Source organism: Perognathus longimembris, chromosome 28 (genome assembly GCF_023159225.1).
Source record: "Perognathus longimembris pacificus isolate PPM17 chromosome 28, ASM2315922v1, whole genome shotgun sequence".
NCBI lineage: Eukaryota > Metazoa > Chordata > Mammalia > Rodentia > Heteromyidae > Perognathus > Perognathus longimembris.
The window spans coordinates 55,052,119-55,066,963 of record NC_063188.1 but is presented as its reverse complement, the minus strand read 5'-3'; the positions used below and the strand labels follow the sequence as shown (position 1 = coordinate 55,066,963).

At 39.3% G+C, this 14,845-nt stretch overlaps 1 protein-coding gene across 2 annotated transcripts; it reads left to right on the top strand.

The window, feature by feature from the left end:
* The first annotated feature begins 485 nt into the window (after positions 1-485).
* On the top strand, positions 486-9,118 carry Tbx22 (T-box transcription factor 22). 2 transcript variants are annotated; one of them, XM_048336563.1, is made up of 8 exons: positions 486-660; positions 1,283-1,463; positions 2,225-2,326; positions 3,672-3,846; positions 4,792-4,956; positions 5,461-5,525; positions 5,868-5,953; positions 8,508-9,118. In XM_048336563.1, the coding sequence occupies exons 1-8, from the start codon at positions 486-488 to the stop codon at positions 9,116-9,118; spliced, it is 1,560 nt and encodes a 519-aa protein (XP_048192520.1). The 2 variants fall into 2 exon arrangements, with proteins under 2 accessions (XP_048192520.1, XP_048192521.1); XM_048336564.1 differs by having other exon boundaries at positions 1,280-1,463.
* The last annotated feature ends 5,727 nt before the right edge of the window (positions 9,119-14,845 follow it).

Sequence of the window (14,845 nt, the reverse complement as noted above, 5' to 3'; positions counted from 1 at the left end):
TGGTATTCAGTCAGTGGGATGCAACACTATCTCCCAACCCGAGCGGCTGAGCCGCTATTGGCGGCAGGTCCTCTCCCTAAAAGGCCTGCATTTGCCAATCTCTGTGCTCTGGCAGGTCCCAGAAACAAGGGATTTGAGGACTGATGGTCCGCACATTTCTACTGGGAAGGAGGAGGCCGAAAAAGGAAGGGGGACTAGACTCAGGAAGATTTAGACCCTGTTTACTGTTCTTTCCTTCAGTCTCAAGAAAAAAAATACATGTATATATAAAAAAAAATCGCGCGCGCACATACACACACATATTCATAGAGGAATTTTGTCCTTGAGTACTGATCCGAAAATTATTTTTCGGATTTGGAGGGTCTTTCTTTTTCTCCTGCTTTCTTTCCTTTGCCTATCGCTTGCGGCCCTCCCTCTGGTCTCCTCCCTCTCTACCCCAGCTCAGGCTTAAACTCGGCTGTGGACACTCACTTCTTCCTCCAGGGATGGCTCTGAGTTCTCGGGCGCATGCCTTCTCGGTGGAGGCCTTGATGGGGAGACCCAGCAAAAGAAAACCACAGGACCCAAGAGAGGAGGTGCAGCGCGAGCTTCTGGAGAAAGAGGGCGGAGAGGAAGAGGAGGAGAGAAGGAGTGGAGCAGCCTGGAAGAGCGAGCTGCCTGGTGAGTGTTTGTCTGCATGCTGCCCCCAATGCCCTGAGCCGGTGGCTGCGCTGGCTAGATCCACCGTTCTCTGCCAGGCTCGCCACGCTGTGGGAGAGCTGCGAACTCTTACCAGGATTTCCCCGTCCCAGCCCAACAGCCCCGGTGGGGCCCATGGGACGACTTGGCCACCTGACTGTAAAGAGTATTTCTGAATTTTTGAAAGGCGCGCTGAGGACCGTGGTTCCTTTTAGAGTACAAGGGGGAGTCGCACAGGTTTGCGTAGGAGTGAGACTTACAGATCCGCTACAAACCCGGGAGTGCCCCAAAGTGGCAGTTTCTCCCTCTGAGAAATGGGATGCGCTCCCAGAATGCAGGGAGAACCAGCCTCAGATAGGAATATCTGAGGGAGCATGAAGATGGATCAGTTTTAAAAGTTGAATCTTTCTTTCACAGGATATAGCTTGAGCACCCCCTACCCCCTTCCCCGCCCCCGGATTAAAGGACCACAGAGGGTATTGTGGGGAACTTGGGGATCAAACACCTGGGTTTCTGAAGATGGGAGAAGGTGTGCATCTTAGGAAAAGAGAAGCATATTACAGCCTTTTAAATTCTCAAATTCTGGGCTCTCTTTGTCCAGCAGAAAAGAGACCCAAGACAGAGTCCTCCACAACTACTCTCTCCAGCTGTGGTGGCCGCAGCGGCGATGGCAACAGCCACGGAAATCTTGAAAAGGATGTTATTCAAGTGGAGCTTCAAGGGTCCGAGCTGTGGAAACGATTCCACGACATCGGGACTGAGATGATCATTACCAAAGCCGGCAGGTTTGGCTGCACTCAAACTTTCCCTAAGTAGCGCGCAGTAACACAGCACAGTAAGCAGTTCATGCCTCCAGATCCTTAATGTGGAGACGTCATTTTGTGCTCTGCTAAGTTCTCGAATTCTCCACTCCTTGGCAAACATTAGGAAAGTACAAGCTTCTCAGTTTGCTGTGCTGATGTACTATATGATAGTAGTTGCAAGTGCCCAGGCAAACAGGTATCAGATGTTAGGCTGAGGCACACCTGTTTAAACCTTTTAGATATAACTCCAGGACAGACCATTGCATATTTCTCCCAGGTACCATCCTTGGCTCAAACTATTCTAAGATTTGACTTTCCCGTGCCACTCTTTACCGAGGGATTACCCCTTCATTACGCCAGGTTTTGTTTTTGTTGTTGTTTTGTTTTGTTTTAATCTTTCTCATTTCAACTTTCCCCAAATCTGCCTTACTAAAATTTCTGCTAAACACTCAGGACACAGTCTTTTCTCCTCTACTTTTTTTTCTTACATTTTTAATATGGTCAGAGAATATATTATAAGGTTACTCAGATCTACTCAGAAATCTTGGACTTCTCTAATAAAGCATATAACCAGCAATCTTTCCTCACATAGTAAATGCCATTCCCTGAACCTGTCATAGAACTGGAAGGGTATTGTGAGTCTCAAATCACATTTTCAGTGGTGTCAGTATTTGTTCAGGACTTCTTACCCTTCAAAATATCTGCCAAATCTCCAGGAACTTGCTCTATTTTCTTTCCCACAGGCGGATGTTCCCCTCTGTTCGGGTCAAGGTGAAAGGGTTGGAACCAGGAAAGCAGTACTGTGTTGCCATGGATGTGGTACCAGTGGATTCCAAGCGCTACAGGTAACAAGGGCCATATAGGTTACCTCCGGCCTGGGCTGGGACAGGCATTTGGATTTTTAGATCTTCAACCTGACAGCACGATGTTTAAAACTGTAACTTTTGTGGAGGGAGGATTGCCTTTCTTTGTGCTTTGAGAGTTGAAAGACAAGCAGATCCATTCCTCCCACCCTCCTCCTGGAAAACCAGGTCAATTGGTGCTTTTTAGGTTCTGAGCTTACCCACTGTTCTGTCCAAGGGTATGTAAAATAGGGAGGGGCTGGGTTCTAGCTGGCTGACAGAAGCAGTTTGAAGCAATTGAGAGAGAAAAGTTCTAGGCTCTTGGTGGGACCACGCTTCTGGGGACACAATGAGCTACACTGCTTTGGTAGAAAGATCCAATAACAATGCAATGATTTGTCCCAAACTAGTCAAGTGGTCCTAACCAGCTCACAAGCCCATATTTATCCCTTGTTTTGAACTTTACCTGAAACTGTGGCCAAGTGCCAGAGGTTAGGAGTGTCCTTTTAGCCTTCTGCTTTTATGTCCTGGACTTAAGAACAGGTTTAAAGGACACAAATTGTTCCAAAGTTTAATAGAACCTTCTGAGATAGCAGCCTCAAAGTACTAGCCAGATGATTTGGCTTTAACTCAGTAACTCAGTCTACACTCAGCTGTGAACTGTGCCCCCCAGCTGTAAGTGTTAAATGTGGTTTCTAAGCTTCCTGTCTGCCTCAGCCAGTGCTGGTTTTCACAGAAAGGGGAAAGCTTAGCCCTAAAAAGTTACTGAAGCCATGGCCTGGCAACAGTGGAACAGATTGTTTTTGTGTTGTAACTTGCTTGGGACTACTAAGTACAACTGAGAGTTCAAGACTGGAAATGAATGGGAAATCAACCCTAACACTACATTGAACAGGGTTCCTGGGGGGCTTCCGATGCTAATCTAACGTATAAAAGAATTTGGAGGATGACTAGTGACAGTGGGCTTGGCAGACACGCTTCTCAGCCTTCCACTTCTATCTTGATGCCTCTCAGCCGATACATAAACATTTTTCTGGCATTTCTGCATGGTTAGTGGAGTTAGATCAATTTCTATTGTGGTTTCTGTGAGGAAATACAGACCAGACCAGGAAATCCCATGGCAATTTACTTGTCCTTCAACGAAGTGTATTGCAGTTTGATGAAATGTACTTATTTATTGTTTGTTTTCTACTCCTGAACATACTTTGAAAATCAAGTTGAGTCCTGCTGCTTGCCTTTGTGATCAGCTGGCTAACCTTTGGCTAGGACTTTAAAACCAAAGTCCAGCATTTTCTCAAGTTCTTGGCTTTGGCTAACTGAACTTAATGAACACTCTGTACCTTTTCAGGTATGTGTATCACAGTTCTCAGTGGATGGTAGCTGGGAATACAGACCATTCATGTATCCCTCCAAGATTCTATATCCACCCGGACTCACCATGCTCCGGAGAGACCTGGATGCGGCAGATCATCAACTTTGATCGAGTGAAACTCACCAACAATGAGATGGATGACAAAGGCCATGTAAGTGAGAAATATTTCTCCCAGAGGAGGGTGGTGGCAAGGCTCTAACCCACAGGCCACCCTAGAGAGATCAAGGAAACTTCTCTCAGTTGCACATGCTGTGCTCTTTAACTGTCTTATCTGTGGACTTGTGAGCAAAATAGGCAACAAATGGCTCCTGAAACCTTCCTTTGGCATCTGAGAGTACTGGCATATGGGAATGATAACTGTAGGCAGTTTGAGCCTGAAAGAGATCACTTTGAGCCAGAACGCCTGGTTTGAGAGAGTAGGAGGGAAACTTTACAGGGTTATCAGGCACCCTGACTTTCCAAGCAACATTTAGACTTTTGCTTTCCTGGTAGTCCACACAATTCTTAGATGGGCACCTTTGATGTAGAACACTCAGAGGGTACAAGTGGAGGACAGGAATGCAGAATGAAATTCTCATCCACAACCAGGTCCCATGGAGTTAGTTCCTACCTGTGTGCAGGCTCTTGAGCCTTCTCTGTAGCTATACTCTGTTTTAGCCTGCTCAGATTGGCCCCATGCCAGCCACAATAGGAGAGGGAGGCTAAAAGAATTATGAGGTTGGGAATTCAAGTTTCCTACCACATTCATGCTCATCAGTTACTACTCTGGGAACCTATGACAGGTGATCAGATCCTGATGGCACTTGTACATCACGTGGACATCTAGATTTGAAAGCAACAAAGAGCCTCCATCTGGAGAGCAATATGCTACCTGGTGTAACTGAGATAGATGCCTTGCTCTGGAAACTTTTCAGTTATGAGGGCCTCAGTTGTGGGCCAAATGGCACAACAAAGATCCCTGGATGTGGTTTCCTGAGCCTCTCTGGTTTAGATTTGCCCCCATTTTCTGTGTGTTTATTAGCATTGCATGTGGCTGTGAGAGGGAACTGGTAGTAGGTCCAGGTGTGTTGGCAATATTTAACCATTTCTTCCTCAGATCATTCTACAATCTATGCATAAGTACAAGCCTCGAGTGCATGTGATGGAGCAAGATAGCACAGTTGACCTGTCCAGGATTCAGTCCCTGCCTGCTGAAGGAGTTAAAATATTCTCCTTTAAAGAAACTGAATTCACTACAGTGACAGCTTACCAAAATCAGCAGGTAAAGTGGGTTGGGCCCCAGGCTAGGGGGAGTGGCCCACAGGGACCTGGAGGTAAAGACAAAGGGCACTCCATTGATTTCATTTAATATTTTGGGGATAATCATGTTTTCATCACATTATCATCAAGTGAAATTTGATGATAGATGATGTGATTGTTGTGTTACAAGTGACAGTACTGCAGAGGGGACCAGGTCATAAAGGAAATTTTTTTCTAAATTTGACTTACACTTATGTTTATTTAAAGTCCCACAATACAGATTTCTGCTTTATATGGCTGTAGTAACCACAAGCAATGGTGACAATGTTGTTCTGACTTAATTCTTCTGACTCTTCTTGGTCCCTTACTCCCTTCTTCCTATATCTCCTCCCTCCTACCTCCCTATCCTCACCCCCCCACCTTTCCTCTTTCTTCCCACCTTCCTTCCCTCCTCTTCCTTTCCTCTCTCTCCTTCTCCCTGTCCTTCACCTGCTTCCTCTCCTTTGTCTTTCTTTTGAACCCATAGATTACCAAGCTGAAAATAGACAGGAATCCATTTGCCAAAGGATTTAGAGATCCTGGAAGAAACAGGTGAGTAGTATAACAATCTAATTATAACTAATATTTATAGAGTTCATTTTACAAGTATCCAAGATAAGGAAACTGGCTCAGAGACTTAAATTCTCTATGTTTTTTTACTAGAGAGTGGTAAGAAATGAGTGAGCTGTCTCTTGAACCTTGCCTTCTCCCACTCTCTCCTTTAACTATTTTTAAGGTATTTATTATTCTAGAATCATAGTTTTTATTGAATTTTCTTCAGAATCTAGCTATAAAAAACCATTTCAGATTATTATAATAGAAATTAAAAGTTTATATAATCATTATTTTCAAGAACTGAATTGTGGGGTTGCTGAAAGTCAAATCTCTTTTTAGGGGAGTATTGGATGGGCTTTTGGAGACGTACCCATGGAGGCCTTCACTCACTCTGGATTTTAAAACCTTTGGTGCAGACACACCAAGTAAGCAAATTATATCATATAGCATATCAATATAATAACAACAGCCAGAAACTCTTGTAGCAAATACAATGTAATGGGGTAAATATATGTCAGAAAATGTATTTACTGTTCCGTTGAAGTAAAAAGCAAAAAGGGAGGAGAACTGGCATAAAGGGAAAAATAAAGCTGTAGACATGATGGATTTATGGCTAGGTTTCTTTCTGATTGACTCTACAACCTTAGCTCCATATTTCATCTGAATTCTTGGCCATTTCTGTTTATCAAATTTAGGACCTGTAGGGCCTGTGATCAATTTGTATCCTGATTTACAAATATGTTAGCTATATAAATGAATGTTTTATGTTTAATAAGAGAATTTCAGCATGTACTTAAAAGTCTTTTTAAAAATTATACTGCTACTTAGCGCTAAACTTTCTTTGTGTGTATATAAAAGTAAATGACAAAAACAATACTAGATAATCAAAAATAATTCATTTTCATGCAAGTAAACATATATTTTACTATTTTTTCAAACTCTTAAAAAGTCATTGAACACGGGCTGGGAATATGTGGCCTAGTGGCAAGAGTGCTTGCCTCGTATACATGAGGCCCTGGGTTCAATTCCCCAGCACCACATATACAGAAAACGGCCAGAAGTGGCGCTGTGGCTCAAGTGGCAGAGTGCTAGCCTTGAGCAAAAAGAAGCCAGAGACAGTGCTCAGGCTCTGAGTCCAAGCCCCAGGACTGGCCAAAAAAAAAAAAAAAGTCATTGAACATCTGATTCAAGGTAATAACGTATTGTGGAGGTTACAACATGTAAGGTAACATATATGATACATGTGGTATACAAACTGGGAAAAACAAGTATAAGTTTACTCTACTATTGTAAAGTGCTTACATTATACATGAAGTAGTATAATCATACTTTAAGATAAACTCTAAGTCAAATATCAGTACTATGAATAGAAACAAATATTAAAAGGGTAGCCCACAGAACATACAAAAATAGAACATTGTCTAAATCTGGCATGTATGGTATAATTTGCCTAATCTTATCTCTTATATTTTCTAATCTTTAAAATATTGTAACTGAAACTTAGAAACAGAAAGCAATAGATAGCATTTTCATGTATTTATATATTACACATTTAACTCCATTTAAGCATGCTTATTCACTCAAACACCATCGTATTTAGTAAAAAGCATTTTGTTGGAATATCTTACCTAATTATTATGATTATTTAGTCATACAATATACTATATGAAAACAAATATTTGTACAATTGTGATGCAGAAGGCAAGGATTATGTGATCCTTTCTAACTATAATTCTATTAATCACAACTTCCCCATTCCTAGCCCTGACAGTATTGATGTGATCAATATTAACACTCACTTTCCGTATCAATTTAACTGATATCATCTGGACAGCATGCTTTAAAAATAACCAACACTATGTAATGTTCAAAGGAAATGAATGCCACTTTTAAAAATAACTTTTTGATATTTTCTTAAATAGACATTTGACTCTCTGCTGATAGATTAGGTTATATCTACACACATAAAATAATTAAGAAAAATGTGATAATCATCAATATAACTCCAGACTTGAAGTCTAGTTGATAACCTATTGTTTGAATTTAAACATGTTCAGAACTGAGGTTGAGAGTCTTGATATTTTTGGATCTTATAATTATCCTTGATTTTAAAGCTGCTAAGCTATAATGGATTCTTTCATTCATATCTTGATGTTTCTTAACTTGAAAATTTGTCTTCAGCTCTTGTTATAGTGATTCATACAAGTATCTCCATGAATAATTTTCATATAAGAAAGCTAAAGCCAAATGCAGTGGCTCACATCTGTAATCCAAGCCACTTGAAAGGTAGAGACAGGAGGACAAAGGGTTTGGGTTAGACTGGGCAAAGACATGAGAACTTGTCGCCTGGCATGGTGGCATATGCATGCAATCTCATTTACAGAGGTAGAGATAGAAGAGTACAGTCTGAATCTCACCTAAACAAAAAGCCTATCTGAAAAAGAGCTAAAGCACAAAGTGTGACCCAAGTGATTGCCTAACAAGCATAAAGTCCTCATCTTAAACTCCAATAGCATTGAAAAATAGCTAATGATTGTAAACATGTTATATTCACTTGCCAAGGGTTATTTTCATGTACATTTATCTTATTAGACTGAAGCATTCTCTGAAATCCAAGATAATAGATGAGTAGATTCAATTCATTTAACCATATTAAAGTTAAAAATTAAAAACCTAGATTTTATTCCTGTGAAATTATTGTATGAGTCATATACTTGGACTTCTGCAAACTGTTGTACAAACATGATTCAAGACCCTAATACTGTCATGTTAAATGTTCAGTACATGCTGGTCAGTAGTAGTACTAAAAATAATAGTAGAGATACTGCATTCACTGTCTGGAATGAATATGCCCTTTCTCAGGGAAAACAACTAAACTTACAAGGAAAACTAAGAATGAAGCAGAGATAGTGATGGATATAATTTTTGATTCAACAGGAAACATCGTTCTGTATTCATTGGCTAAATTCTCATTCACAGGTGGAAGTAGTGGCTCATCTCCAGTGAACTCCAGTGGGGGGCCTCCCTCTCCTTTAAACTCCATGCTTTCTCCACCATGCTCTCCACCTACGTTTCACTTGCCTACAAGCTCCCTTGGAATGACCTGTCCAGAAGCCTACCTGTACGATATCAACCTGCCCTTTTGCTACAAGATTTGTCCAACTAACTTCTGGCAACAACAACCTTTTGTCTTTCCTCCTCCTGGACGCCTAGCAAGCAACAACAGTCCTCAATCTTTAGCCCCACTCATGATGGAAGTGCCTGTGCTGTCTTCTCTGGGACTCAACAATTCAAAATATCGTTCATCTGAGGATTTCAATGGGCAGTATCCACAAGCACCTCATTCTGCCAATCAAATATATGGATTACAGGCACCTGGAAACATTTTCCAATCAAATCCCATGGCCCCAGAAGCCATCAGTTGCTCTCTGGGTCCATCCTATGGCTATTATAGGTACAACATCTCTATGCCATCTAGGCTGATGAATGCTGCCAACCAGCTCAAAGCAAATGGCAACAGTAAGATTTCTTTTAGAGAAGGCAAATACAATCATGCTCCCTGGTACCCAGCAATCAATCATTGCCTTTAATGAAAAAATCTCGTTTTAAACACAATTGCATGTAAGCACCTGTTTTCTTGGTATTTAGCCAAAGAGAGGTCAACAGCTATTGAGCTTAAAAACAAAATCCTCATTTTCAGACAGCATCACTGCTATGCATTTAAAGTGCCTTATTAAATGTTCACAAGAACTTGTTTATAATGTCAAATGTGACCTATAAAAATATCTGACTATATGGGACTTGGGTCTCAAAATAAGTATTTAATAAATATTTGATAAAATAGCACATCAGTGAAAATTAATATCAGGTGAGCAGCTTCTATACCACCTGCCTTTCACATATTGAAAGTGATTAATAAGATAGATATCATTGCTATAAAAGCAGGAATTCACTATGAAGACTGGTTTCTTTGTAAATATATGTTAGCAATTATAGACGAACATTTGTTTAGTTAATACCTGTATACTTTGCTATCAAATGAAATACTAATTTCAATTTTAAGGTGAATATATGGACTCAGACTTTCAAGTCTTAGTCTTATTATTTTTCCAGCATCAGGCCTTTAACTCAGGGCCTTGTGCTCTCTTGCTCATGACTGGCATTCTATCACTTGAGCTATTCCTTTAGTCTGGGTTTTTGCTAGTTAATTGGAGATGGAATCTTGAGGACTTTTCTGCCAGGACTACCTTTGAATTGTGATCCTCCAGGCCCTAGGAATACAGTTGTGAGCCAGAGACACTTGGCTCAAGTGTACTTTCTAATAAATATTTGTAGCCTAATGAGTACTTAATCCAAAACACAAAGATCAAATTAAAAGGAAAGCATCCTAAATAAAATTTAATATTTTTTCACTTTATATTTGAATAGTTATTAGATGGAATTTAACTTATTCGTTAATGAACCTGATATTTTTATGTATCATTTTCAAAGCCAAGTAATTTTTAAATTTTTGTTTATTTTATTTTGGGTTTATGTGGTTCTGACAATTCGAACCCAGGGTCCTCATGCATGATAGGCCACTAAGTCATATTCCAAGGCTCAAGACAAGTAATTTTAATTTTAATTATTTGGAGTGAGAGAACATATTTGAGACTGTAAGAATGAAAATGGCATTACATTTGTACAATTTAATCCTAGACTTGTATGCTAGTCATGGTAAATTATACTGAAGTAGAAAAAAAACTATATTAGTTGATAAAGTTGAACTATTTCCTTTCACTACGTCCTAGATCTATCTAAAGAATTATAAATTATAGCCCATGTTCTAGGGCTTGAATTCATGGTCTGGGTGCTGTCCCTGAGCTTTTTTGCTCAAGTCTGGTGCTCTACCACTTGAAGCACAGACCCACTTCTGGCTTTTGATGGTTAAATGGAGATGAGTCTCCAAATGGAGATTTTGCTGTCCAGCCTGACTTTGGTATTCAGCCAAAGATAGGTCAACAACTATTGAGATTCTCAGATCTCAGCCTACTGAGTAGCTAGGATTACAGATGTGAACCACTTCACCTAGTTCTCAACCTGTATATATTTAAGGTCAGTCAGCTGTTAATTAATTCTCCTTTGAGAAATTCTGGCCATTTTATTAAGCCAGGGTCCTTCATATCGTGATGGCATGACTTGATTTTTGATCCTCTAAAATATTTGCTAAGCTGCTTCTGAAGAATATTTCATTATTATTTATGTTGTTCAAAACAGTTATTTCATCTTAAATATACCTTTATAAATGTGATTTTCAATATATAAGTTAAAATTTTATACCCTTGCACATGATTGCACTCAGACCAAATGTTCTAGTGAAAACACATACTATTTGGGGTTTAACCTTGTGAGATACCAGTTGGAAAGTCCTTGATGTATAAATCTGTATTATGCAACTCTACTAACCCAGGAATTGAAACAAGCACTCTTTATTTTTATCTTCTCCAAAACAGCACAAGTGGGCTGGGAATATGGCCTAGTGGCAAGCATTCGCTTGCCTCGTATACATGAAGCCCTGGGTTCAATTCTTCAGCACCACATATGTATAGAAAAAGCCGTAAGTGGCGCTGTGGCTCAAGTGGTAGGGTGCTAGCCTTGAGCAAAAAGAAGCCAGGGACAGTGCTCAGGCCCTGAGTTCAAGCCCCAGCACTGGCAAAAAAACAAAACAAACAAAAAAAAAAAACAGCTCTAGTGTAGGATACCTTTAGTAAGGCAAATTATGACCATTGTAGAAGCTCTCATCTCAGATTGCAACAAAATTTATTCTGAGGATTTACATTGGAGATCCTAAGGAATTTACAAGAGAGAAATGAGTTGAAAACTTAAATAAATCTTGAAGTTATTTATTTTATAGCGGGTCCACGGTATCTGTGTCCTGTGCTTTATATTCCAAATAATTATGCTAAATTTTAGTAACATAAAAGTGGTAATATATAGACTAGGAATAGTGATAAGTTACACTAGTAATGACAATTTTAAAAATTAACTGCTAGAAGCCATTTCATATAAAGTTCATAAATTATAGTTTCACACTTGAAGAAAATAGCTAGAGAAACTCTTCATAGAAAATTAGATAAGAGAGAAACCTCAAACATTCCAGGAAGCAGTCCCCTTCTTCTGAGTCATGCATGTAAATTGTAATACCTTTGCCGTTTTCTGTGGAATAAATTCTGACTGTGCTTATGGAAATATAGCAAACAAAAAAAAAACCCTAGGAATTCTACTACTTTTAACTGTTGACTAAATGTTAAGCTTGCATCAGAAATCTACAACACTCAAAAACCACTCTGGCTAGACAAAGTGAAATTGTGAATAAAAGTGGCCACATGAAACTTAATGAATAATTTGAAATTGAATAATTTCAATAATTTAAATCTTTTCTGTGTGGTCTGGAGATGCATATACATGAGCCACTACCTTTTCAAAGAAAACAGCAGACTACATTTACAAACCTTATTCTTAATCTGACCTGGATATATTACTTATCCCAAATAAACCTAGAGAAAATAAACTTTAGATCAATTCTGTAAGAGTTTTACATCAAATCAGGAAATAAGTGAATGTTAGTTTATCCTTGAAGACTTCATCCAAGCCTAGACATATAGTTAAATTGCCTGGTCAGGATGGTAATATTCTGTGGAACAGTCAAGTTGAAATCAAGGATTTAAAGTTTGAGCTTTGTTACACATAAAGGTCTAATTGGATAAATCCTCTACTTATTGCATTTGAAATACCAATATAAAACTCTAGATAATGGAATTTAGGACATTAATCTCTTTAATACCATTATTTATTTTCACTACACAGGATGCCTAAAGCTTTCTGGAGATTACATGTGGGAGTCTAAAATATAACTTTATATGACTTTGGGTTATACAATTTAGGGTCTTCAAATTATTGAATATCATTGTTTCTATTCAGTGTACTACAAAAATAAAGAAGCTTTGTTGGGGACTATTTTGGCCTTGGTGGGGGAAGGGCGCCAAGAGCGAGACGCTGCCCTTCCCCCAGCCCTGGGACAGTGTGGTAGGAAGCTCCTCCCACCTTCCTGCCTCAACTGGAAAAGAAGCCCCCAGGCCCTGGGTGGTGAACGCATGTGTGCCACCATGATAGGGATTGTCCAGCCCACAGGGGAGGTTTCGTGATATCACCTGATGGGCAGTCCGGCTTGGCCAATGGCCCAAGTCCTTTCCTTTCCCACCATGACCGCTATATAAGCCCCCTCCCAAATTAAAGCCTTTGAGATGCATTCCACCATCGGGGCATTTCCCTGGAGTATTTTCCCACCGATCCTGACTTGTGAGGGGATGGGGGGGAGGGGAGGCTCCGGCAACCTTTCCTCAACTTAGTGCAAGTCCTTGAGGGTACGCCTTTATTACCCGCGGGCGGGAAATAAGGCCGAGTGCTCTCTCATAGTTTTTGGGGTTCGGGCATTCTCCCCGGGAAATGGGGGAGAAAGGGATCCATCAGATCCCGACAAAGCTTATTTATGAAGGCTTTGAAGAGAGATGTTCATGATATTTCATTGCTATTAAACATGAATTCAACATATGGCCTAGGAATGGACATGACTTCATCCTTTTGTGAAATTGAAGCATGTCTATGCCATGAAAAGAAATAAACTGTGAGAGTCAGCAAATGACGAGTCTTTGGTCCATCAAGAGCTGTATGTGCTGACAACTTGAAAAAGGTGCCAACAATCAATAAAGACAACCATGTGCATTGGCCATTACAGAAGATTTCCCTTTCATTCTGCTAATTTCTATGCCACACCTTGGGGGAAATGTCACAAATAAATGTATGTATTGAACAGGTGTGCCTGTCAGATTAGTTGGTTAAGCCAGAACATAGTTGAAATTAATGTTTCATATAAATACCTAAATTATATTTCACAAAACCTATGTACATGCTGAAGACAAATTTAGATCCATTGAAACAACAGAGATATATTTGTGTATATAATAACATTATATACTATAGTTGTTTTCTCATTAAATCATACATAATCAGTCTTTTTTCTTCTATGTATATACAGTTTGGTAAATTTCTTTCTTTTTTTTTTTTTTTTTTGCCAGTCCTGGGGATTGGACTCAGGGCTTGAGCACTGTCCCTGGCTTCTTTTTGCTCAAGGCTAGCTAGCACTCTGCCATTTGAGCCACAGCGCCACTTCTGGCCATTTTCTATATATGTGGTGCTAGGGAATTGAACCCAGGGCTTCATGTATGGGAGGCAAGCACTCTTGCCACTAGGCCATATTCCCAGCCCCCAGTTTGCTAAATTTCAAATATCACTGATACGTACACATACCTGCATATGTGTATGATGTGATATGTATGCACACATCTATGCAATACACATATATTATGCAAATATGCACACACAGTTGAATTCTAGTTTGACTGTTTTAAAACAATTTACATTGCATTGCCTTTGATCTATTCCATTGCTAAAAAGATGGTAAAAAAACACTTACCATTTTATAATTATGTGCACTGTTTCCATATATACCTATGTTGAAAGATTTAAATATATTTAGAAATGTCTAACTGCACGGACTGTCGACTGTTCTCTAAGAATTAAACTGACAGCGTGGAAGTACGATGTTTTTACTTCAATTTAGAGATACATTTCCTTTGTGATGAAATATCTTCAACTAGCCAAAATAACAATAATATCTTGGTATACAGCAACAGTTTACCAGTTGATTTCACTGGAATTGAACTTGTTTATTGGAGTGGCTTTAAACAAACCAAATGTATAGCTTAGGCATTGGTGGCAGCTGCTTTGATATAAGTTCCTTGGTATAAATTTAATCTTCCTGGTTTTGTCTGCAATTAAATGATAATTTACATTATAACTGTGCATATAAACATGGTTTGGATGACAACATAAAACAGAACCAAAAGCTATCACAGAACATTTGAAAAATATCCCGTGTTAAAACTATTTACATGTGCGCTTCCAGCCACATTTGGACATGCTGTTTCAATAAAATGTTGAGAAAAAAAACCCTAGTATCATTTCCTTTCAAAGTTTCAAATGTTCATGTTTACAAATTTGTACTGCACATTAATATGTAAACATACATTATAGTGAGCAGATGTACATAAAATAGCTACAGGATCTTTCCACTTAGCTGAAATGTACATACATGTCTATTGGCTTTATTTTTAACTGCCTAAAAGAGTTATGGCATTTAAAGTTAAATATAATAGAAAATCCTGAAATTGTAGTTTAATCCATTGTACCACTAAGCATTTTAGTAAAACTGTCATATT